This window comes from Chroicocephalus ridibundus, chromosome 2 (genome assembly GCF_963924245.1).
Source record: "Chroicocephalus ridibundus chromosome 2, bChrRid1.1, whole genome shotgun sequence".
Classification (NCBI taxonomy): domain Eukaryota; kingdom Metazoa; phylum Chordata; class Aves; order Charadriiformes; family Laridae; genus Chroicocephalus; species Chroicocephalus ridibundus.
The window spans coordinates 98,344,842-98,372,509 of NC_086285.1; the positions used below are offsets into that span (position 1 = coordinate 98,344,842).

The 27,668-nt window shown below is 36.9% G+C and overlaps 1 protein-coding gene across 3 annotated transcripts in view; it reads right to left on the minus strand.

Annotated features, from left to right (window-relative positions):
* PTPN3 (protein tyrosine phosphatase non-receptor type 3) overlaps positions 1–27,668 on the minus strand; it is a 138,150-nt gene that overhangs the window by 50,938 nt on the left and 59,544 nt on the right. For all 3 annotated transcript variants that reach the window (XM_063326278.1, XM_063326277.1, XM_063326279.1), the window contains 6 exons: positions 23,855–23,942; positions 17,986–18,074; positions 12,634–12,697; positions 8,236–8,408; positions 3,055–3,189; positions 1,355–1,531 (listed from right to left, as the gene is read on the minus strand). In XM_063326278.1, coding sequence (XP_063182348.1) covers positions 1,355–1,531; positions 3,055–3,189; positions 8,236–8,408; positions 12,634–12,697; positions 17,986–18,074; positions 23,855–23,942 — 726 coding nt within the window. The remainder of the gene's footprint in view (positions 1–1,354; positions 1,532–3,054; positions 3,190–8,235; positions 8,409–12,633; positions 12,698–17,985; positions 18,075–23,854; positions 23,943–27,668) is intronic.

A 27,668-nucleotide genomic window follows, 5' to 3' on the forward strand; every position in this document is an offset into this window, starting at 1 on the left:
CTTCTAAAAGAGTATAATCTGTAAACAGAAGACACGGCTTCCTATCCATGACTATTCACAACATCTAGAGGCATCACCTTTCTATATTATTATGGTTCCTACTGACGCTACTAGTATTAAGGCTCTTCTGACTTCCAGTCGGAAAGATAGAAAAACAATTTAAAACACCACAGTAACAATCTCCAAATATGCATATATGTTAGTTTTTCCCTGCTTTCATAGAAAGGTCTCTGCTGTAATGTACTAACAATACATAAATAATAAACAACAATAAATTCATATTTGAAGAAAACAGTTTAAATCCACAGTTTAAAGGTACAGTTAGTAGCTGCACACTATCACAGAGGTAGGCGAGTCCTATCAGCTTCCATTAATACATTGCTTCTCAAAATACATATTGCCTTAAAGTTACTAGGGATCACTAGAAACTATTTTCCTTTTGTAACATTAAAAAGGAACCTGCATTTTAATATATAATATTCTCCCCAGCTGGAAGTTTTAAAGTAGCTCTGTTTTATTTTGGAGACTGAACAATTAATGACTTTGTACACTATTTCTGAAGTTAATATTGTGTTAGTCTGAAGTTACTCATTAAGAAATGCCTCTGTAAGATAAGAGTGAAGCCACACATAAAGTGTAATATAAGAGCAAACAAATAATCAGTGCATAAAGATAGATGCTTCAAGCCCTGGAAGCAAACCTAGCAGTGTTTAGAACACTTCAGGGGAGAACAAAGTTGGTCCTGAAGGAATACAGCAAAAATACCTCAAGGCAAAGAGCAGAGACTGCCTTTAGACTAGCAATCTACAGTTCCTCTGGGGGAGAAGATGGATGACTTCTAGCATTATTATGTTGTTGTGTTTACTCAAATGCAGTAACTCTTTCAATTGATGATGCTGAGCTGATCATGTGGAATGTAAGTGAACTCTTAAAGGAGGTCAATAAGTATTCCCCGCCTCCCCCCCCTCCAAAAAAAAAATAATAAAAAAAAGGAAGAGTTTATAACAGGTAGGAAAGGGGTGCAGAAACTACTTGGAATATTATTATTAATAATTCTATAAATATTATAAATATTGCAGTTATGAACAGGCCTGCCTTAATAGCTTGTCTCTTTTTACTGAGAACTCAACTGCTGAGAATTGTTTAGGGATGAAGGGCTGGTTTGTTTTTAACTGGGCATTTTGTATTTGCAGTTTAGCAATTTGTCAAAATAAAGCTGATGCAAACATAAAACTGAACTCCTTTTAATATTATAACCGATGATGATGATTTTATACTAAAACTGTTTTTTTATTTGGTGTTTTTTAAAAAAAAAAATTAAAATAGGCAACAAATTGTTTACAGAAGTCCTTACCTCCTTTGTGGACTACGGTTCTGAGAGAACTCCGAATCACTGTCCTTTGATGTTGGAGAGCCCTTATATGTATAAAAAACATCCTCTGTTTCAGTAATATAACTAATCTCATTTGTAAGGTTATCTACAGATGAGTGTCGTGGTTTACGAATTTCGTGACGTAGTCTAGGACTCCGCCTTAAAAATAAGGAACACAAACACAATTTGGAAGTTCATAAAACTTTATCAAAGTGAAATTTCTATCCTATTGCAATCTACATCCCAAAATCTTAATGACAGGCCTACAGGTCTCACTTTAAATAATCAATTTTTAAACATTTTGTATGGTATACTAGGAAATCACACACTGCTAGGTTCAGTACACTGAACTGATTTGGTTTAGCCCCCCTCTAAAATGCTACCTGTACTGTTAAAGTTCTAATCAAAGGGTAATTCAAGTTGGAAGGGACCTATGGAGGTCATCTAGTCCAAGCTCCTGCTCAAAGCAGGGTCAACTGAGGTCAGAGACGACTGCTTAAGGCTTTATCCAATCAGATCTCAAAAAACTTGAGGGACAGAGAGAGACTGCACAGCTTCTCCAAACTACCACTGCTCAACTGTGCTTGTGATGAAGCAGTTTTTAATTATGTCCAGATAGAGCTTCCCCTGTTTCAACATATACCTGTTGCTTCATCCTCTCACCATGCAACACTGAAGAACCTGGCCTCATCCTCTAGCTGGCCTCCTCCTAAGTATTGCCAGGCTGTTATTAGGCATCCAGGAAACCCTTTCTTCCCCAGGCTGAACGAGTGCAGTTGTCTCAGCCTCTCCTCATAGGTAAGTGCTCCAGCCTCCTGACTACCTTGGTGGCTGGTGGTCTTTCCTGTGGTCGCTCCAGTTTGTCAGTGTCTTTCTTGTATTCGAGGACACAAAAGTGTCTGCAGCATTCTAATAATGCCTAATGAATGCTAAGCAAAAGGGGAATAAATCACTTCCCTTGATCTACCATCTATGCTTCTGTTAATACCGCTAGGTTACTGTTGGACTTAGCTACCAGGGCACACCGGATAGCTCATGTACTGTTTGCTGCCTATGAAGATCAACAGGTCCTTTTCCAAAGAGTTGCATCGCAGACAATACTGTTGCACTGGGTTCTTCCTTCCCAGGACTTTGCATTTGTCTTCACTGAATTTCATGTAGTTCCGTTTGGCCCATTTCTTCAGATTATCAAGGTCCCTTTGGATAGCAGCCCTGCCCGCAAGCTGATTGACTCATCTCCCCAGTTTGGTGTCGTCTGCAAACTTCATAAGCAAACATTCCATTGCCGCCTCTAGGTCATAAAGATTTTAAGCAGGACAGGTCCCAAAACAGACCCCTGCAGTAGTCTACTTGCTATTGGCCTCCAGGTAGAGTATGAGCCATTAACAACTCCCCTCTGAGTCCAGTCATCCAACCATATTTTATTTTTTTTTAAACCACATTGTTGTCCACCCTGTCAGAACATAATGTCTTAACTTGGGTACAATATTTTGTCAGACTGTACCAAAAGCCTTGCTAAAGTTGAAGTGACACCCACTCTTCTCCTGTCATCATATATATAGTCAGAATAACAATGTTTAAATATATATATGTACCCCCTACGTAATTATTCTGCTAAAGTACATACAATTAGAAAAGGTAGGAGGCTGGAAGGTATGGGGAAAGGCTGAAACTGGATTTACCAATTAGGGGTAACAGGAGGTGATCGAGATGGAAGGCTTTTGGTCTCTAGATGCTCAACCGATAAAGATCGTCTCATAGATGGGTTCCAAACCATCCCACCTATAACTTTTCTGCAGTACTGGTTGTTTACAGACCTGAAAAGAAATAAAAAACTGTACATGAATTATTTTGCATAGAAAACTTCAATAAAATACGCTTATGAAAGTCAATTTTATAATTCTTGTGTTTTTAAGAGTCCCCTGTGCTTACCCCTCCCTTGCTTATGCATTTACATTGTCACAGAGCCATTTGCTGTCCTTCACTTGTGTCAATAAAACTGTTAATCCCTGCTACAATGCTAATCACAAGTCTGAGTAAAAATAACTTTTTCTGAGAGTTATTTTTAACCCAATTGTGTTTAAGATGATGGAGGGGAAAACAGGAAGTTCGGTATGTCCTATTGGCACTGAACTGAGTGCCTGACAAAACATGGCTCAAATAGAGACAAAAGATTCTAGATGTTCCCTGTTAGAACTCATAAAGGGGTAGTAATTCACTAATGGCTTCACTAAGCACAGGACTACTTTAACCATCTACCTGCTGCCTCAGCAAGTAAAAGCTACACCAGACCATTCTCTATTTCCAGAGGGAAGCCACATTTGAGTGATGTGTTCCTTATAGGAATAAACCATGAGAGAAAGACCTGCCATGAAAAGGGGATCTCCAAGTCTGGATTGCTTTTTGTGACAAGAACCTGACAAGATAAGGTTTGCATCAGAATCAGAATCTCAGCCAGGAAAGCAATAAAAATATCTTACTAGTGGAATTATACAGCATAAAGAAAATTTTTAAGTAGATAAAAATTGACATAAACTAACTTGTATGCATCCTTTTACACAGCATTCCAAGACAGACAAGCAGAGACATAAACTGCTCATCCTGAAGTTTACAGGTCTACGATTTCTCATGGAAAAGTAGCAATTTATGAGATTACAGAGAAAGCACCTTTGGCTCTTTAAGTCTTGAGCTGTACATAATAGGTGGCTGTGACATGTGAGCTACAGAGCTGAAATGTCTTTATTTTACAGAGCATTAAAAAAAATTTGTTTATGCTGTGGATATTAGTCATGCTAATATCAAAACCTTAAGTATGCTTTCCATCGTACTACTTTTTGTTTATACTAGTAAAACAGAAAAAGTAATCTTGTATTTTGAAGTATATTACATATCTTGTTCATGATTTTAAAGCAAATGCATTCCTTCATCTTCCAAATGTGTACTTTTAAAGCTTCTCACAGTTTAAAAAGCAATGAGGGAAAACTTAATATGAAGCATCTAGATGTCAAAATTAGTAACCCATGGATGTTTTTAAGCTTAGTAAACACACAGTCCATGAACTCAGGAGACGCTTTTGCCTGTATTATCTATTTTATTTCTATAAGTCTTATGAATATCAATGACAAAGCACAAACTGCTCTGGCCTTCTATAAAAACAAAGAGTTCTTTCAAAGAAGCCTTATATGGGCAAAGCGGAGAGGGAGAGCAGAAAAAGAGGATGTCTTACAAAAAAGGCATCTTGAAGAATTCCACATATTTTGCACTAATCAATTTTCCTTTTTTACTAGTGCCTATTCATGCATTTTCCAATGCAGGTGACTTTTGAGATGCAACCTAATTTGTGTGATGGAATTCAAAGCCCTAACCCCAAACCCTGACCACAGAACCACTTAAACAATATATTCTGTAGATATTTCAGTACATAACATAAAGAACCTCCTGAACTCCAAGCAGCTGCTCTTCAGATGTCAAATACAAGGGTATTTCTCAGCAAAGATACTGAGAGGCTAATGCCTTTCTGGAATGGACTGTCATATCTTGAGGTGACAGTTCCTCGCCCCCATCTATCACCAAGGTTATCCTTTGTGAAAAAAATAGGTACACTTCTAGCTTTTCAACAAGGAATGAGAATATGCCTGAATTCAGCATTCAGTCCAGAAATGTTGAATGAACGTATCTCTCAATGTTGGAGATGTGATTCATCCTGCCCTTAGAATAAGGCTTACAGGCAATTTATACAACTCAGCAGCCTAACTTATATGGAATTCCACTAGTACCTTAAGCTAAGAGAACCCAGAAGGGCACAGAGATGTGCAAATAAGAAATTGTACTAAAGGGTTGCAAGAGTTCAGCTATTTGAACTGATGCAATAAACACTAGGGTATCTGCCTCACATGACTGTAAAAGAACATAGTACAAGAAAGCCAGAAATCCCAGAGGAAAACTTGTGATACTTAAGGTGGTAAAACCTGAATGTAACCCTCTTCAAAGCTGACAGAAGCTGGATGAAAAGTTATTGAAGACAAGTCAATCTTAAAACCTCCAGGGTTATATGGTGTGGTTGATGGGGGGTTTTGTAGTTCTGGGGTTTTTTTGGGGTTTTTTGTTTGGTTGGTTTTTTGTTTGTTTTTTGTTTCTTTGGTTTTGTTTGTTTTACTCAATAGAAAATTTTGCTCCCTTTCATATGGGAGAATGCAGAATCCCTTTTTTGGTTGCGTAGCTTCCACATGAGCTCAGCACCATCCTTGGCAAGGAACATGGAAGCTCATGTTGTCTCTTACAACATTCCACAATCACAAACAAGTAGGAAAGCAAAAATTTTCAACGTAAGACAGATAACTTTGGAAATGACTTGTTCACACCTTTTCTTAAATCTTTGAGAAAATAATTTGTTGAGTGACACTAAGTTGATAGGAACTACTGAAAGTCTTCCAAAATTACTGTTGCTTCTTATGTACTTTAACCGTCTCTGATAATAAAGGTTGCTGAGTCATTTCTGCCTCACATAGATCCTAAATTTCATGTTTGTTTCTGGCATAATACGGCCAAAGAATGCATTAGTACGGAGGATGTCATTAAGCTGACGGACAATATCACAATTAACAGTTCTCCCTAGAGATTCCTTAAGAGCTTAAGTAAGCAATTCACTAGAGATGAATGCCTCAAGAACATGAAATTACTTAAGTCGTCCTTCTTAATGACTCAGTTCAACAATGAGAACTATCCTGCATGTTACAGGCTATTAAGAAATTCTAACAGTAAAATTTGTCAAAAATCCAATGTTTTGTAAAAATTGGAATGATACTAAACTGGTATCCTTTGGAACTTGTACTGTTTTCTTTCCTAACAATACAAGGGCTGTGCAATGCCTGCGTGTACATGTGCATATACAAGCATCAGGATTTTGAATTTGTTTGCAAATTTGAGAGAAATAAAGGACTCCAGGATATGACAAGCCCACATGCTTTGAGAAAGTCACCTCCTCGAAAGCTTTACTATAGGAAGAACGAGTCCATATAACTCCATAGAGGAGCTGATTTTCAAAATACGGATCTGTAAAACACTAAGAAAATCTAAGAAAATTAGATTACTGTTCATACAAGTACTTGTTTTACTTGCTTTAGCTATGATCTAACACCAGCTGAAAATATGGAATTCCACTCCAGCAGAAAACATAACATTTTATCAGCCTCCTAGTGTTGGACAGCCCTCGTGGGCTAAGTGCTTCATTTACAAGCAATACTAGTCCACGTGGTATGAATTTCTGCAGTGTCTAAAGAGACTTGACAGTATGAAAACCCAGCCAGCCACCAAAGTCTGGGAAGCTATTTGAAATATGATGACATCATTCAAAAGCTGAAGCTTATCCAAATAGGAAAGAGAGAAGCAGTCTGACAAATTAAATGTAAAGTTAAACTGTTACAGGAACACACTGCAAAAAAACCCCAACCAAACCACAAACAAACACCACCCACAAACAGAGAGAAAACAATAAAATATTCTCCAAAAATCATCAGAACAAGCAGGTTTCTAGAGTTGGCAGAGACTATAGATGATCAAATGACCAAAGAATCCTCCAAAATTTCTTTTTAATTTCTTTTTCATTCACTATTAATATGAAAGATTTTTGATATGTTTCATTTCTGATATGTTTCATGACAGAATTTTTTTCAGGGGTGAGGTGGGGACAGGACACAGATGACACTATGGTGCCACATGACACGACACATTTGTAGCTGAATTGCTGGTACATGAAAACAACAGAACAAATCAACATAATGAAAGAAATCACTGGGACTGACAGTTACAAAAAATATCTAAAAGCCTCTAAGATGAAACAGCAGAACTACTTGAGTATAACCTCCCACCTTAAACTAGTGATTTAATCTATTCAAGATTTCAAAAAGACATTTGCCAAGGTCCTTTAAACCCATAAAGAAACTAAAGAGCTAGAGAATAGGGTCCTCACGTGGAGGAAATACCTGTTCACTTGGGACATAAAAGAGAGAATAGGAAAAAATGTTTTAGACTTATAGCGAAAAAAAGATCAGCAGTGAAGTCTTAGAGGGATATCTGTTGGGGACTCTTCTATTCAACATATTCTCTAGTGATGGAGAGAAAAGAGTGAACAGAGTTTGCTCAAGATATCAGTCACAGAGGATGGCAAAAATAAAGGTCATTTGTGAAGAAATGCAGAAGGACGTTACAACATCAAGTGGCTAGACAATGAAGATGAAGTTTCATGAAGTTAAGGCCCAGTTGGTGCATATGGGAAGGAACAATCCCAACTTCATACAGCAAAATGAAAGGCTCTGAAGTACTACTTTCGGGGAACTAGATCTCAGGTACCACTACGAAAGTACCAGCTCCATGACTAGCAGAAACCAATGAGAGAAATAAAAGATTAGAAGTGTCACAAAAGATAACACAAAATATCTCAGATACTTGGATCTCGATACCAGTAACAAGTGGTTGGTATGACACACTCCAGAAATGGCCCTAACATATTAAATAATGTGTATATGACACTAAGGGGTAAACAGTTCAAAACAAATCTGTTCTGCAAATTCTCTTATTGGATCATTAGCTAAATGACATTTTTACTTTCTAGTGTTTTTTATACCTCAAACTGAAATAGCATGTTGAAAAAATACCAGTAAAACATACTTATATTCAAATACCTTTTAAGGATATTATAAGAAAAATTCTATTGTAAGGACACCATATTGAAGAACTTGTCAAATGGCTCACATACAGACAGCTGTGGGCAGAACTGAACTCTGTCACTCCAACTTGAGCTATCATTGACACAAATCCTCCCCTTCCCATTACAAAGCAAAACATTCCTTTCACAGAATACTTACTTTGCTGGATTTCTAGAACCCAGGGTCCAATAATGTGACAATATCTTTTTTTCATGAGGTAGTGATTTCTTTGCCTGAAAAAATGTGTGATGCTCTACACAAGATTTCCATAGATTTTTGCATGCTCTGTAATTTAACATGTTGAAGGCAACAATATGCTCTCTGGATTCATTCTGTAACAGTAAGAAACACCATATTTCAATATATACAAGCAGATCAAACACAGTAAACAAGCTCATAAAACAACAATAAAATTAATTTTAGCTTAAATAAGAAAAATGCATTGGGGAGGGGGAGGGGCGGGGGGGCAGAAATCAGCATATAGTAGATTCTGAACTGGAGATGGCCAAGATAGCCCTGTGCCTCTATGAAATTCTAAACTGCAAAATGGACACTTCAAAAGTTTAAGCAATACTGAAAAGTTATTAAGTTTTTCAGTTCCTAATCTTTACCACATTAATGAAATATTTAAGTCTACAGTGGTAAAGACTTTGTATATACAAGCATAACATTAAACAACTAAATATAGTTTCAGGTTTCCAGACAGATCTTGACCTCCTATGACAAATAAAACTCAAACTTTCCATTAAGGATGCAATGTAGAAAGGAAAAAACCCTCAATCTTTGAATTCAAACTCTTCACATAAGGCTCCAATTCAATAATGTTCTTTCAAGAGCCATAGTATGCAAAAAGCATCTGCTTAATAGTCTTTTAGAAGATACTAAAGATGTTAACACTGATCCATCTTTGGGGAAAGAAAGTAGCTGTGATGGGACTGGAGCTGCTTTCTGGGTGGATAACATGAGGCCACAATGAGGAGATCGAAAGGAGGCAAAATACAAAGCTTGTGTGTCTTGGTGCAAACTCTTGTAACTTCAGTGCCAAAGTACTAGTGAAACACAGGTATAACAACCGTGCGACCCACGTTTCTGCCCATACCATCTGTAGCACTTGAGCTATTTCACACCCCAAAGGAGTTTTGCACAATATATAGCTTTGGTTAGTTAATATAGTTATTGATGCAAAGAAAGTGGAACAAAGAGTAATGCAAAGAGGAGAAAGGAAGATAACATGAGACCTGAGTTAATTGCTATCACAGCTCAGCACTTCAGTGAAAAAAAGCAAGTATTTGATTTCATCTCTCATCTTTTCCAGCTGCTCTGAATTATGACTGAACTTTGATACCTGAGCATACTCACTAATAGGCCTACCTTGCAAGTCATGATATTAAATTGATGCACCATTTTAAAGATGAAGAGTTCTAGTGGGATACAAGGATCTAGTGCCTATCATACTACTCAACTCAAGTTCCTACAAGAATGTTATTTTAAAAATTATCAAGAAATGAGAATTAGAGAAATTTGTGACCATTAAGGCAAAGGGAACAATTTTCAATATCTAAAGGGAGTCTCTTGCTATTTCAGCATCAGGGAAAAACTTTGACCAGATATACACCTATTCTGTTCACAGAGAATTTGGAAGTATCTACAGCATAGCAAGTAAAAACATATTTTAACATGCAAAAAAATGAAGTTGTGTTTAAGCACTGGATAAGCACACTGGATATAAAGTTTCACTGCTGGAAACTTTAAAATGATGCCTGTAAACCAGCATAGTTCCTGTCCCTACCTTAAATCTTGCACCCTTCATTAAAGTCTACATACGAGCATTTATAGCATTAGACATTCACTGATTCATCAGTCTTGCTCCTCAGTCCTTATGTAGCTCTTCAGTAGAAACAGAAATCTCGCATACTTCTATCAAGTAGCTGATCAACGCAACTGAAGCAGCGGTAGGGCAAAAGAGGAGGTGAGTAGCAGGGAGACAGTGAGACAAGGTGAGTCTTCAGAACAGGGGAATGAGGAAAGAAAAAAAGGAGTAAGAGAAATAAGGAGAATAAATCAATGAAACACGACACATACAAAGTGACTGCAACTGCAAACTCACAGCCTTTGAGAACTTTCTGTAGATTTTTGCAAAGAAATCTACATATGACATACAAAACAATGAAGTGTTACAGAACTACCACTATCTTAAGTAAAACCTTGACTACTAATATGTAGTATCTGCTCTGCTTTTCCCACCTTCTCTACTTTCAGCCTCATTTACCTATTCCCTCCTGCACTTCCAAGCAAAAATCTGATAAATCCAAAGACTGACATGACCTCAGTCATCTGCCCTCACAAATCCCTCAAGCGAGCCACCATTCTGGAGAAAACCCCTAGTAGTCCAGCTGCCCCCTCACTCCCATCGCACTGCGCCAGCAAGCTTGGCAAAGCAGTAACCCTGAAGTACTGCAGGCATGCAGACTTGCTGCCCTAAATTTCAGGCACAGGGGGCTAACTCACAAGGATGGACTATCTGGAGACTTAATAGCACACCGGGTCTGCCTTTTCATATCTATTGAGAAAGAGTAAAAAGGTAATGCGGTTGGTCTTATCTCTCCTACAGTTTCTGTAGCTCTCTAAACACGATACAGTGTGCATTACCGTAACCTCCATGGGTTGTGAAAGAAAGAACTATGGTCGCTTAAGAGGAGATTAGTTAAAAGAATCAAGGGCCCTGAACCATCACCATTTAACAATCTTAACTGAACAAGTTTTAAGAATGTTGCCCTCTTCAAAGGTGGCACACAACTCCAGAAAGAGAAATTCAACTTTTGACAGCAGCAAAGTCTTTATGCAATGAACACACATATTTTACATGATCTTTGAGTCCAGCAACTGTTACATACTAACACTTTATTCCTCCATATTAAAAAAAAAAGTATAAGTATGTGCATTTTACTATCCATTGTTACTAACCACTCAGAGTTCTGTTCCTACGTTTATTCTCACAGACACATTTGGAAATTGCTGTCAGTTGCCAATATTTGCATACTTAAAGATATTTTGAATTTAATAAGACTCCTTACCAGTGAATTTTTAGTCCTCAAACCTAGGAGAAGGTAATACCTGTGTCATACAATTACACTGAGTGTAATACAAATACAATTACACTCACAAGCTAGTAGAATGGTTTGCCAACCACTCATTTATTTATACGGTGAAATACATTTGAACAGACTGAGACAAGTTTACATATAAACAATATATTTAGAAACTTACAGCTTGCAGAAGACTTAAGACCTCTCTATGGTGGATTAGGATACACTCTCTCAAAAGAGAAAAGAGTTTCTTTTGTGCATGTTATGTGTATAAGCATTTGTGCAGTAACACTATCTTGAGATACTATATTTGTTTACAGAAGAACCCTGAAAATTAAGAACATGTACATACATGCACACTCCTCAAATGTGGGACACACTCGCCAAACTGGGGGGGTGGGGGCTGGGGGTAGGAGGAAGTTGGTGGTGGGTAGAAAAAGGAAAAGATGAAAATACTCTCCGTTTGGGTAAAAAAAGCCTCCCAAGCAATCTGTGTTCAGCACACCCTCTAATTGATGAGGGTCAAGAAGCGTTCTTGTAACACAGCTCCTAGCAGTTTAAGAACTCATTTCCTACAAGAGCCTTCATAAAGTTTAGGTATAAGTTAACACTTACCTTTTACTATGAGTTCTGTCCTCAACTGAATTAAAATATCTATATATCTGCTGGTCACTAATTTCCCAATGTTTTGTGTCATATTAAATATCCTCTTCCTCAAAAGATAGCTTAATTTATCTATTCATATTGCGGCAGTACAATACTGTAATCAAGATTATTCTTTTTTCAATTAAATAGCTTAATATTACAACCATTCTGCAAATAGCACGCCGCATTATGAAGTCTGCTCTTAGATTTTCTATTGTACATCAGTTTTGTCAACGATGTTCATGTATTTTGCCAGTTTCTAAAGTGCTCCACGTTACACGCAGAAGGAGATGCACTATCTCCCTTTCCAACCTCATATCTTTCAGCTGCAGACCTGTCCTTTTCTCCAGGCACCTGCCTTTCTCCCAGAAGTCTAAGGCCCATAACCAGAAGTGACCTCCACACAATCCTACCAGATGGGATAAGCAGATTCAGTAGATTCACTGCAGTGAGGCACTCTACTGGGCAGAGGAAGCACGAAAGAAAAGAGCAGCAGATGCTGGCAAGAAAAGGGATTACAGGCCATATTACAAAATCCTGGAGGAAAGGATGAAGATCTGCATTTCTCCCAAGACTGCAAGGGAGAAGAAACCTGCATGGGTAAGATACAGTCCAACAGACTGAATGTGAAAAGATTCCATCCTGGAAAGGAAACAAAAATGGGAAACGGAGGGAGCATAAAAGGACCACAATAGCAAGGACAAATTAACAAAACAGAATTACGAAGGCAAGTTAAGACAACAGAGCCTTTTGTTGTCTTAACATTTAAGGCAAAAAAAAATTGAATGTGACCACTTGAGCAAGACAAAATGAAACGACTACTTACATGTTTTTGCCGTTGTTGTATAAAAAACTTTTTCCTTTTAAAGGAAATTTTTAATATGTTCACCCTAAAAGAAATAAACAGACTATGAAATACTAAACAATGTTTAAAGGGAAAAAAAGACAATGAAAAATAATACTGTGTACAGCAAGCTTAAAAGATCATAGCTGTTAAATATTCAATGAATAATATGCAGCCATCTGCAAATAGGTGTCAAGAAACTCAAAGCAAAAATTTTAACTAAGTAAAGGTCTTTTAAACATTGAGATTTTTCCTCATTTACTCTTTAAATAGCTCATAGCAATTCTCTCCCACCAAATCTATTCTTGATGCAAAAACTTGATGACATCCTTTACTAAGCCACACAAATGTTAAATGTGTCAAGTTTGTATAACTTAAGAATCATACGACAACTGTGACTAAAGGAACAAAATTTAAGACCCTAATGACACAACAAGGTTGGTCATACAGCACCTGAAATTTCCCAGAGACTTCACAGAATCAGCTTCAAAATGTGAAAAATATTATGTACTCGTATTAACAACTAAACAGACATTGTAGTTAAAATCATAATTGTAGAAGGATGAAAACTGTAAGAATGAGCTTTAATATATTTTTACTTCAATTATTAACATTGCTGCATAATTTATGAGGTAGTTTTATACAGAAATGAACACCTCTTTTTCTATATAAACATATTATGAATAAAGATTTTCTAAGGTAAGGATTACAGCTGGAACTGGTGCTCAAGCAATTTTCATTTTAATTATATGCTTATCAGTTTTGCTAAATTACACAAAATTTTGGATACCCACACACCTTCCTACAGCAAAACAAGACTTGTCTAAAATACATAAGTTTTCTCTACAGTACTTCTACTTCAATAAATGAAAACTTACACATTTTGAAAAAAGGAATCTATGATCAGCTAGAGTCATATAGATGCCTTGGGAAAGCTATTTAAGGTCTGACCAAGTCATATCTGCCTGAAAAATACCAACACCAGGAAAGGCTTTTGTAAGGTTGCTGCTAAAAGTCTCAGAATATTCTTTTCTCATCAACCAATAATGTTTCTCAGCACCTTAGATGTCATCAGGTATGAAGATCTCAGTTCTTACCACAGTTTTGGCATCACTCCCAGCAAGTGGGACAATGGCATATTATTCATTCCCCACTGCCCCTGACAGAGATTTACTTGAATTATAGAGCAACATTCCTCATTCATTCAGGATTCGTATACTTGCCAGTTACAAACAAGAAAGGAAGGAATAATCCCCCCTCCTGCACAAAAGATGTGGAAAACTGAATGCGGGCCGATTTCTGAAAATGCTTTTCTCCATCAATTATATAACCACAAGGAAACAGGAATTTCATTTACAACATTCTTTGGTGACCAGGCAAATGGTTGTGCAGGTTCCTAGAAAGTTTAAAGCATATCCACCACTCCTGTCAGGACAGCTCTTGAAATACTTGTACCGGTTGACTTGCTATCTCAAATGGCAATTATCGGTATTGCTCATCTAAAAGTTCTGGATTCTGAACTTCATGATAAATCATATAAACTTGCAGTTGTATTTACTGAGATGCAACTCATTTATCTATAAATCCTTTCTTAATCCTAGTGCTACTCCACCTGAACTAGTACCACTCAAGCTTTGCACTTCTGGTTCTTTCTTAACACATTTCTTAACTTAGATTGAAATTCAATATATAAGTTTTTTGAGTCATTCTCAGCTTACACATTTGCTGTCATGGTCTGTTTTTACCCTAACATAGAGCCATCAGAAATGCAGGACATGGAAAAATAACCTTGCAGACTAAACAAAAACCCCTCTATCTAACAACAAAAAGGAAGCCAACATTCAGAAATACTAAAACTCTCTCACAATCCCTCCTTTTTTTCTTTAAAAACAAACAAACAAACAACCATGATTCACTTCATGACCACATAATCACTCCAAGTCAAATCACGGCTTTAAGTCTCTTTATTTTGACTCTCCTCTAAGTAGAGCATCCCTCTCAATTCCATTCATTCTTCTTAAAGTACAACTAAACCTATTTAATTCAGTGACAAAGAACACTTGCTAATCTGACAGTTTTATTTAACATTAACTAAAAATCATTTGCAATGTTACGCCTACTAATTGAGTGAATGTTCGCATTATAGCACAATCCACAAAAAAAAAAAATCTAAGAGATTAAGGTATCACAGGATTTCGATTTAAGAAATGCTTGAAGATGCCACATCCAAAACATGACCTGAATAGAATGCGGTTATTCTTATTCTAACTGGTGGCTCAGCTGCCCTTATCACTCACCAGTAATCTGTCCAGTGACTATGCAGCATTCACAAATGATTCAATTTCACAGTTTACTTGTAAAATGCTCAATACTTGTAGCATATTAATAATGATACATCTTTTGGGTCCTCTCTTCCTGTCATTCACAAGGGTCAAAATAGATTTGTCACTTACTGGGCAAGAGAATTATTCATTTCTGATCAAATTGACAGTTCTGTGCTAGCACTTAGTACTAATAGCTGGTATTTTTGACTTGAAATAAAAATGTTTCTGTAGCTGAAAGTCTTATACTTTAACATTGGAAGATTCAGCCAGAAAGGTTCTGACAAAACTTGCTACGTAAGATTCTGTCAAATTGTTTTTTAAATTTCAACTAGCAAGGTAGAATGCATTCCTCCAGCAGTTTCTCTGAAGTTTTCAAAGCAAAGATACTGCATTCACTGAACAGCATTTAATACACAACCTTAACGCTGCTGATGTAGAGAATGCTTGTGTGTTTTTGCCATTAAGATAATATTTTACTTGTAAAATGCATTTGGAAATTACCACAAAACAGTTGAGCGCTCCCAAGAATAACTTTCCAGAGCATATAAAATACTGCGTTAAACCCAGTTATTTTTTAAACCTGCCTTGGCTTGCATTGCCTCTGACTGATCAGTCAGCTCCTTACGTAGGTTGCTTTGATTGAAAATCCTCCTTTTGCCAAGGCAGTACTCTCTCACTGCCTCTGTTCCTGAAAACTTTTTCCCCTTTGACTGTTACCATATGGCACAGTTGTATTGTTGTCATCCACTAATGCTGCACAGTATTTTACTAAGTTTTGGAAAGAGAGCTTTGATGGTGTTTGCTGCCACCTTGAGTTCTACCACGTTTATGGTGAAGCTCATTCAGCCCACAGGAAAAACTACTTACTATAAATGGTGTTACATAAAAAGCCTAAATAATATTTCAATTACCTGAACAAGGTTTGGTTGTTGGTTTTTTTTGGTTGGTTGGGTTTGTTGTTTTTTTTTTGGCATTCTCAGGCATACTGCTCTGTAAGGAATCTCCTTACCTGAACACCTTCAGCCCAACCAAGATACATTAAAACTCCAGGCATTACAGAAATATATCCTGCTTTGAAGTCTAAAAAGAAATTGAAAGTGCACACTACAAATATAGCACAAGCTACTCTGTTCCAGTGAATTTCCTTGTTTGCTTGTTTTCAGGGGGCAGGGAATGGACACCATTCCTGCATGAAGAATTGTGGCTAACTCATTCAACAAGCCAGAAATAACATATCAAAAAGTTATTCCCTATGTAGTGAGCATTGCTCCTTTCAAGTTGAGAAGATATTTTTTAGAGAGAGAGTAGGAAAGCTTGCATTAGGTGTCAGCTGAAAATATTGCTGCCTAAACCTCATATTTCAGAGTAGAAATTCTTTGAACTGAAAAATCTGTGGGTTTTTCCCTCCATTTCTTTTCATAAATGAGAATAGTTTTTTGCAAATAACGTTTTAGCATCTGTGTTTTATTCCCGTGTGCTCTCCAGGAATAAAAGTAGCACAGAAGTTGTGGATTTCTCCTGTCCTCTGTGCTACAAAGCTCTCTATCCCTTCCCTAGAAATCATATAGTCCTGGATTTTAAAATGCCATCTTTATGGTTTTCAGGATTGTTATTATCCATTCATACCTTAGGTCACTAAACTGGCACAAGACGACTTGCAGAAGATAGAAAATGTGCCTTCAGCTGGCAGTTTTTTTAAAACCTGCAGCTGTTTAAAGAAGTTGAGAGATTGACATATGAAAGGGCACAGCTCAGGGCACAAAGATAAAAGGTAAAATTCTTTTATGCTTTAGTGTGCACTAGAGATGGAAAAATACCAGGTGTCATTGTGCTGTATGACAGCATTATTGACATACATTTAGGATGGTTACAGTACATCCAAGTGAGTTGAAAGACAACTCACTGCAAAGAAAAAAGAAAAATCCAGAGACTCTGCAGTACATTTTCCAATAAAAATAAACTGAAACCTATTTTATCGCTGTACTGTAGGAAATACCTGTTAGGTTGGGTTCATAATGAAAGGATGGAATGACTCAAGTATTTAAGGAATGTTGCTAAGCAACACCTTTTTATATAATTAAAGGGCAAAAAGCAAGTACAATCCATTAAAATACACTTTTCTGTCATGATTAAGAAAATGTTCTCCAGAAAAACTGTTACAAATTATAGGAGGAAATTATGCGTAACATGATAAAGCTATACTTTCATCAAGTATACAAAACAAAATTCATACTTATCTTAAAAAAGAAAGATCAGGAAAAATTATTTCTGATCCAATCCAAAAACCTTAAGGAACGACCCAACCTCCACATAATTTCTAATTTATGTTATCGTTTTTATTATGGTATAAATAACAAAGCCCATAAATACTATAAACGATTATATCTTAACTAATTTCTAATGTCCTTCATGTTAGACATCTTGCACACATTGCTTCTTCATAGAGATTATTTTCTACAGAGCGATCATGCATTCAAATTCAAAGGTCTCTCCCTCGGAGACTCCAAAACCTGTTAACATTATACAGCCTTGTTTAATGACATTTAAAAATTTGTCTAAATTATATTATCTGAATTCCAGTAAATATGAAACTCCAAATAACTCATTTTACATGTATCTTCTGAGAAGCAAATATCTTCTTCCTGAATGACAGGATAAAATGATCAGACCATTAGCTGTTGAGCTTTACTAGTAATATTGATTTTAAAAGAATAGTATTTGGTATTACAGCAGCAAATTTCTCAGACCACAGGGTCCTCCTAATCATGCACTAAGACCTGTATGTGAATTAACTTGATCAAGACTTCACACGGTACAAGGAGTCCAAAAGTCTTAGAGAATTAAAAGCCTAGGCAACAGGTTTCATTTTTATCTCAACGCAAGGAAATACTATGATACCCCAATAAAGAACAAGTTTATGTATTGTAGGCTCCTTTGGAATAAGTGTTAAAGCAAATGGAAATAAGATTGAAGAGACCAGACATATTTCTCTCCTAGTAAAGGAATTTACCAGGGATAGAAGCTTGTGCAGATGAGTTTTCTATACACAGCAATTCCTCCGGATGCAATCCCAATCATGAGATCTAGGTTATGGAGATCCTGGAAAAAAAAACCCCAAACCCCCCCCAAAACAACTTTAATAATTCAGATGCAGTTTGTCCCATTTATCTACTTATAAATTCATTTTCAAGTTTTCTATACTTAAATTACTACTCCTGAGGCAAAAATTCAATCATTTATTTGGATTTTTTTCCCCCCATGCATCTCTTCCTTCAACATTATCTACTAGGTATTATAAACTTGCACTCATTAAAACAAATTGCAATGTTCATCTTACTACACTAGATATTCTTTAGGTCAGTATCAGACTAAAGTTTCGAGTACAGCCTTATTAATTTAACCATGGGAAAGAAGTTGAAGTACCTTCCAAGATCAGTCAGGTAAGTGTCACAGAATTTTGGGAACGGAACATAAATGTCCTGATTCTAAACTGTTTAAAAAGACAAAGGAAATAACTCCCCATTTTTTCCAAAAAAGTCTCACCAACAAAGACTGGGCAGGAGGTAACCACAATTCTGCATATCAGAGTATGCTAGAGGAATACCATTCATGTAATATTTGATACACTAAACTGAATTCATTGTTAACTAAAACAAAAACTGTACTTTAGCTTAACACGCTCAACTGGAAAAATGCATCCATAATCCTTTATATGTACTGAGATACTCAAGAGGAAACACATGCTTACATATAAGCAAACACTTGGTCAATTTGACTCTAAACCCAAACTGATGTTACAAAAGTTACAAATCTTAGCTTCCTATTTCTCTATGATCAACATGTACTAATACATTATTACACAAATTTCTAAACAGAGCCGAACACATGCAAGTGTAGAACCCATTGGTTAAAACATCAGGTTTGACTCAAAAGTAGCTTCAGACTATTTTGTAAAGCATGGCAAAGGGTAGTGGATTCTCTTAAATCCTTCACTAGCTTAGCTGCTCCTCTAGATGGTAGTCTGTGTTCAGTTAATATACAGTTTTCTTGCATGTCCAATCCCAATTTCTTTATATTAGTAAAGTACAGAAGAATAGAACAGATAGCATGTGCTCTAACACTACCGTGGAAAGTCTACAATGAATGCTTTAAAAACAGTTGAAAAGAAGCATGATACAGGCATCTGAATGAATGAAGCTGAGCCTAATTTGCAGCACGCTTTATAAACCTCCATCAAAATACCACAACAGTTCACAGAGAATGCGCATAACCTATTTAATACACAGTGCATTAACACTGAATACTGACAAGATGAGAGGAACACCAGTCCTACCTCTGAGAGAATAAGAAGAGAAAATCATTAGGTAGGTAGCAGTCCAAATGCACTTAACGGCAAGGTAGCCCAGAAACAGCTGAAATTATTACTTATCCTCAGCAACTTTCTGCCCCACTTTGCCAAGAACTGCTGCTAGAGGAGCTAGTCGAATCTCCATTGGAAGAAGCTCACAAACTGCCAGTTTACGCCAGCATAAACAGGAATCCAGAAATGACACCCCTTTATTTTAATACTTGGGGAGAAAACAGAGGTATTTCAGGAGATGAACTGCATGTAATTTAGCTGCCCCTGCCATGATAGGGCCAACCTAAAGCAGGGCAGAAACCCGTATTATTTAGCACTTGGAGCTTACTCCAGGTTTCTGCTTTAAAAAAAAAAAAAAAAAAAATCAATACTGGATGAAAAAACAGCTTTAGAAGAAAAAGCTGAAGACCTACATGATTTAGCAGAAATAAAGGATTAGCTAAACACTTGATCAGGATTAATTAGGCTAAACTACTCTACTTTCTCTGGAAACTTTGTAAGAACAAAGTTCATTCCCCACTCCCCTTTGTCCTACTCCAAAACATTGGCCTCCTGTGCTATTTTGTTATAGTCACTTCTCTTGTGTTACACTTAAGAAATCTGAAAACAAGACTTTGGACTAGCATAAAGAAAAAGGGTCTCAGAATAATGATGATGTAGATGTCCATTTATTTCCCTTTTTAAACATTCATGCTGTTAAATTGTACAACTGAAAAATAATATGCGTATATTTTTCTTTTTATCTGTTTCTTTATAGAGATAATAAAAACTAAAGATAAAAATGATCATGCCAGGCATCTAGCTAGTTAAATACAGATTCACATTTGATTTCATTTACAATTACCATCTGGATTTTTGCAGTTATGGAAACAATATTGATTCTACAAGTTTCCTATCTTTGTCTCTCTGAGTAAAAATGAAAGATGAGTTAATATCAGACTAACTTTTGAGCCAATGAGACAGTGGTTCAGAGTCAAAAGCAGATTAGGAATTCAAGAAATCTCAATACAGTTTTCAGGTATTGAATTCACTCTCCTGAGTTTCTTGCTACTATTTCATTTTTTAATATTACAATTTTAGCAGTTCAGATTTATTCTCAGAGAAAAGCAGAAGTGTTTGCAGATCAAAAGTGAGCTTATATTAATTCACTAATGGACATCTCATGTTTAGCAAGTTGCTAAAAAGAAAGCTCACACTCAACTTCTGCAAAATATTTATCTTTGTACCATAAAACATTAAAATTAAGAAAACTAGGTATTCATCTGTTCTTCAAGAAACATTATTCAGAAGTATCCCATTTTCAAGCACCGGTACAGAAGCATCAGCTTCTTTTGGCCATTAGTCTAAAAGGCAGCTGTTACCTGGTTCCTCTGCATACACAATCTAAGAGGACTAAGACTATTGTAACAGCAAAGAAATGAATCATAATGATCCACAGAGATAAAGCCTTTCAAAAAGACACAGTTTAACTAGTTCCTGCAAGATCTGTTCCAATTGCTGGGATCTGACAAATCTGGAGGGGTGATTTAAGAGTAGTGCTAAGTAGGGGGAGGATATCAGGAGGCATGGCAAACATACCTGCCAAAGCTGGGGTATAACATGGAACCCTCTGTGAAGCAGCAGCATACTGGGGAGGAAGTATCTAACCTTCACTACAAGCTTCAGAAAGAGACTGTTTCAAACTTCAGAAAATTGTTATTTACAGCCAACACGGGCTACCAACTGAGACCAAATGCTGAGGAGTATTCTTCTGCAGAACTGCTGCAGCACAGGAAAGCACTCCGCAAATGGAAGACTACCCACCAGAAGACCACGCCTAGAACGTCCACGCTGATATAATCCAGTGCTGTCACTTTTCTTATAGGCCTTCAGGGGCATAATCAATGATAACGTGTTGGTTGAAAGATTTGCCTCATGGCATTCAGTCCAAGCAACAACTTGTAAATGATGTTTTGGAAGTGAAAAACTCCAGAGCCAACCAATCATACCTCTACTAATAACTCTCCCATCACAGCTTCCATCTAATTACAGCCAGAGGATTTCCTGGATCAGAAGGCTTTTTGTATGTTCAACGGACTCCAGTGAATCATTCTTCCACTGAACTGCCTAACTGCTCTTGATACATATTTCACCTTGGTCATCCATTAAAATAGCAGTAATCCCCACAGTTCAACTGCAGCCATATGGAAAAAGTTCCTTTTGCTTAAACCTGTCTCTTTTGAGGGAGACACAAGCTCCTTAAATCTTTCACCTACCAAAGAAAGTAAAAAAAAAAAAATAATTGTTCTTTATTCATTCTCTCCATGCTGTTCACCTGCTACAGAAGGCTTTTCCTTAAAACATTCATGATTGCTATCCTTCTCTGTACTTTTCTTATTCCATTTCCCACTTTGAGATAAGGAAGGGAAAGGAAGAACAAAACTCAACATCCAGATTATATCTAAGCACAGATTTAAAAGGTGGCATGACATTTTCTATTTTGCTGTCTATTTCCTTCCTAGCAGCTTCTAATTGTCTAGATGCTCAGTCCAAGTGCTAGAAAAAACAGACCACTTCAAATACTTTCATCCTTCAAAAAAATTGAATTGTGATAAAAATATTAATTTGGATTGAAACAGTAGCAAGACAGTCTGCATCTTAGCAGCCTGGAATAGAGAAGGCTTTGATTCAAATCTGTACTTTATTTTATACAGATCATACAGTTTGGTGTCAGGCAGAGGCTCATGACTAATATTCTGACAACCTGTGAGCCCTAGGTCATTAAATATGAAATAGTGCACTGGTGAACAAAAAATAAAAATACACTGTTTAAGCAGATATCTCCAGAAGGTATTTCTACTCCGATAGAGCAGCCCAGTACACTGCAATGAAATTTCATTTAGTTGAAAATGTCTGAACCCACTCTAAACTATCCTCACTGCTTGGCACTGGTACGACCACTACTGATGTTCTGCATGTAATTTCGTGGCCTACAACTCTGGAAGGATGCTGGAAGTTGAAAAGCTTTAAGAAACAGCATCCCATTTATATTAAGAGAATAGCCTCATGGTGAAAGTCTTGGAATTTAAGTTGGTTTATCAAAATGCTAGGCTACAACAGAAGTCAAATTGCATAGACTGGTCAAGTTAAGTGCATGTAGGGAAATCTCAAGTGTGACAGTAAAGGGTTCTTAACTAAAGTAGAAAGGTGACAGATCACCCAATGGACAGACAATGAACTTAAAGTCAGATTTAATAAGATGCCCATTTAAAGGTAAGGTAACCACCTTATCAGAAATTGGGAAGGCTTTTACATTGTCAGAAGATATAAGAACATAAGAAATTTGGTCACGTACACTAGATTACTTACCCACAACCAATCCACGTGAACCAAGGTATCTATCACCTTTAACAGTTGTCATATAACAGTTGCCTCTCCTGATACTTGTATCAGATGGTATGAGCACAGACAATTCATATTTTGATCGCCTCAGTTATTCCCTTTCTTTTGTACTTTTCCCCATCCTTAAAAAAGGACTCTACTTTTTGAGCATTGTATTTCATGAATATCAATGTAATAACAGTGACTTTAAAAAGATTACTTTAGGAATTCTTAAAAATCTAATGCAACTCTCACTTATTTGTGGTAGCATAAAGAAAAAACAGAATGAAACATCACACTGAAGGAAGAAAACGACCTTTTCTATCCCTTCCATCATTCCAGAAATTGATGATTTTTTCATTAAAACTCTCAGTGTCAGGATTATTAACAAATCTCAGGAAAACGTTAGGAAAAACAGTAGTCATCTTCATTTAGGAAATCAATCATCTGCACTACACTTCATTAAGTTTTTATACTACAAGCTTTATGCCAAAGTAATTTGCTATTACTTAAAAGCACAAATGGTAACTTGCACACTAGGATGCAATTAAAAAAATATTTTGAGGATTCATCTCAGACAGCTAGTATAATCAAAAAATTAAATCCCAGCAGCCAGTGAAATACTAGGATATGTTTCTTATCAATGCACACCCTGTATCTGACAGGGTTTTTTTGTGTCACCACACATTTTTAGTGGTCATCTTTCACGTTGTTAAATATGGCTTAGATTTAGCCTGCAGTCAGAGAATAAAGGAATGAAAAAAAAATCTCTATATTCTTAACACTGTGTTAGAAATTCAGAGAAAGTAAACTCTTAAAACGCCTGCCAACTACATCATAGCACTAAACAGAGCATTCATTTTTTTCATGCTAAGATATTCATAAACTTTAGTAAAAATATTAAGTAAAATATATTGCAGTATTGAAACAATTTATCTTAAAAACACATTATTGCTCTTTTGAGGAGATCTAGCTTATTTGGTTGAAATTTCAGCACCCATGTTACACAGAAATTATTGAAAAATTACCCAACTCTACTTAAAAATAACACATGATAAAGCCAATACTTAAATGCTACTGGTTTTACTGCTATTCAGTTCATGTAAAAAAAGGCTTACATTTTTTTTTCCAAGTGAAAAAAATCACAATGTAAACATACTCTACCACTGTGCAATTCCACTCCATAGAATTCAAGTGTTCGGGCTATATTTATATAGCAGGACTCTGCTTCAGATTGCTTGAGGCCACTGAAAGAGGGAAAAAAAATATGGATCATAGTCAAAAATAAAAGACATGATATTAAATTTATTCCAAATGCTGAAAACCAGAAGAATCCCACAGCCCAGTGTCTGACAAATAAACCTCACTAACTAGTACCACGAGTTCTTCACTGGTGAAGGCCCTCCCAAACTCCACTCAAAAAATTGAGAAAATTATACACAATTTTATTACCTTAGCCATTCTGGACCTGTTCTTTTTGGAAAAATAATTTGTATCTGTTTTGCTTAAAGGGATGAGGAAACAATTCCCCTATAAAAGCTTCCTTTATAACAAGAAGCTTTATCTGTAAATATTCTATATTGCGTAGTCTTCTCAGAAAGAAGTCATTTAGAAGAAAGATTAGAAGCAGTAATCTACTAAAAAAAACAAGGGGGAGAAAGAAGATTAAATAAATTGAAGTTATGAAGCTCACCGAGGAAAACCTATCTGAGTTTATCTACAAGCTGTAAGTCCTAGCATACATTTTTCTCCCGCTGCTAGATGTGAAACGTGCTACAAGACTTACAAAAATTCTATCTTCTGGTCTTCTAGAAAGCTTCTACAATTCTGAGACTTTTTCCCCCCCCAGGGACAAAAACTCAAAAATCCCCACATCCTCAAATAAACAGTTTATATATTTTCATGGAAGGGCTACATGGAATCTACTAGGAGTTTTAAAAACCAAAGAATCCAACAGTAATCCCTGCCTAGTTGGTTCTCCCATGAAGCCTACTAATTATTCATCCGAGAAGGCAATGTGACCTAAACAAGATTCCTTCAGCCATGATAATGAAAGTAGCCCCTTCCAACAAATTGCATGGCCAAGACCAGTCAAGAATTGATGAGACAAGAGGCAGTTCTAACCTGGAATGTGCCATAGCCTATTGACATTGTGCTGTGTCCAGAGTGATCCTGGTTTCACAGCACAGATCATTGATTCAAGCACTACAGCGTGTTCGAGTAACTGTAAGAACAGACACTGAGGGATGTGTGTAATATCTACACACATCTAAGTAGAAAAGACATACAATATCATCTGATTATATCTACTACTAAGTGCAAGTAAAAACAAATCTCTGCTAGGTAAGCTTCCAAAACGACATGCATAAAATTACATTAATCAAGTGCAATTTAAATACAACCTGTAAAAAGCAGACATAATATTGTGTTATGTTAAGAACTACGGATAAAAAGGCATTCCACATAAGGCAGTAATTCTCATTTTTAAAATGGGCTTTACCTCAAAAGGTGAGCATCTAATACTTCCAATTACACAGAATCACATATCCATCCTTTCAAATTTTAGGCCATCAAAATACTACACCCTGAAACAGCCACTCTAGGAAATACTACAATCATGCTCCATGAAACTGAAAGTTACCTTGAACTGGAAAGCCATTGCCAGCAGTGTGGCTTGAGGATATCACAATATTGGAAAAAAGAGCAAAGAAAAAAAGAAAAAAGAGCTGTTTGTTCATGATCCTGAGATAAACTGCCTACTCAGATCTACATCTACAGTGACTGCTGTCACCTTGATTTTAAAAAAACATTAGTAGACCTTATCTCTTTCACTGTGTCAGAAAGGTAGAGGAAAAAAAACACAAACACAAAATGACTTTTATTATACAACAGGATGCTGAGTATGTTTCCAAGAGTATATTATTTTCAGTTTTTAAATTTTGATCAAGAACTTGTTCAGAAAGATGGGAAAAGTCTGTTGCATACCAACAAACTAATTCTCAATTTGTATACACCATCTACACCAGACCAATCAAGCCTTATATCTTGAAGGGGCAACAAGAAAAAGTATCTCAGCACCAATTTAGGTGTTTTTTCTTGTTGTTGTTAGACCTCCCTACTCAATTAGAGATGAAATAAAACCTTGAGGTCCCTAAGCTGGTGGTAGTTACTTGTCAAGATAAACAAGCAAGAGGAAACTTGGTGAGAAACAGGCAAGAGAAAACTGGTCTCGATGTCTCCTTCCAATTTTTATAGCTGCTGATACCCAAGGGCTAACAAACATCACCTGGAATATAAGCATCATATGAAGTTTCAAATGCATCCTTCTCCTCAAACCAATGGCTAGATCTAGCAAGCACTAGGAAAACATTACCAATTTGGATAATATCCACATCCTAAGACCTCAGACTACTTATGTACTAAGTGAAAAATGGTAAGAAAACCTTGTTAGAATAAACTACTTACAGAAAAAAACAACCTATGGATTTAGGGATGAACACAGAAGGAAAATTTCTGAAGCTATAACAGTTTAGTATGACAGGACTTGCTTTCTCAATGGTTATTTACTGCCCACTGAATATTGTCTAATATGAACATGTTCACGGAACTACTTTCTCAGAATTTGCAAAACTGCACAAAAACTAGCTAAAAAAACCTTGCATTGAGCTACAATAGACAAGACATAATATGTACCACACAACATCCTGGTCTCTAAATTGGAAAAGGCATGGATTTGATGGATGGACCACTTGGTGGATAAGGAACTGGCTAGGTGGCCGCACTCAAAGGGTTGCGGTCAATGGCTCAACGTCCACGTGGAAACCAGTGACAAGCAGCCTTCCTCAGAGGTCAGTACTGGGACTGGTGCTGTTTAACATCTTTGTCAGTGACATGGACAGTGGGATTGAGTGCACCCTCAGCAAGTTCGCCGATGACACCGAGCTGTGTGGTGCGATTGACATGCTGGAGGGAAGGGATGCCATCCAGAGGGACCTTGACTGGCTTGAGAGGTGGGCTCATGCGAACCTCATGAAGTTCAACAAGACCAAGTGCAAGGTCCTGCACCTGGGTCGTGGCAATCCCAGGCACAAATACAGGTTGGGCAGAGAATGGCTTGAGAGCAGCCCTGAGGAGAAGGACTTGGGGGGGCTGGTGGACGAGAAGGTCAACATGAGCTGGCAACGTGTGCTTGCAGCCCAGAAAGCCATCCGCATCCTGGGCTGCATCAAAAGAATTGTGGCCAGCAGATCAAGGGAGGTGATTCTGCCCCTCTACTCTGTTCTGGTGAGATCCCACCTGGACTATTGCATCCAGGAAGGATGGGGAGGGACTCTTCATCAGCGAATGTAATGATAGAACGAGGGGTAATGGTTTCAAACTGAAGAAGGGTAGATTTAGACTAGATATTAGGAAAAAATTCTTTACTGTGAGGGTGGTGAGGCACTGGAACAGGTTGTAACAAGATGATCTTTAAGGTCCCTTCCAACCCAAACCATTCTATGATTCTATGGCTTCTCAAGTCTATATCATGTTTCAGCAATTCCAGCCCTTTAATTTTCCTTTGTGAAAGTTTCCCATAGGATAGATACTAAAGAATGAAAAACGATAGATGTTTACAGGGCTGGCTTTGCAATCCTGTAATCTAAGAGTGCAAATTTAAAAGGGATAATAATTTACAGATATCCCATATGGTCTACAACAAATAATATTTACTCCAGATCAGCAGAAATCTCATTCTAAAACAACACTGTTCTCCTCAAACTGTAAGAAGATAAATTCTCCTTTACGGTCTTTCCTTCTCAGAAGGCCTGGTGAACACAAGAACCATTCTTGTCAGGTATGTTACTGGCAGTGATCTAGTCAAAACCATGTCTCAGACATAAGTATTCACTATGAATGCCAAAGGAAGATGCAAGAAATACTGCCAGGATACACAATAGTTTGTCTACCTCTCCTTGCACTCCGAAATAAAT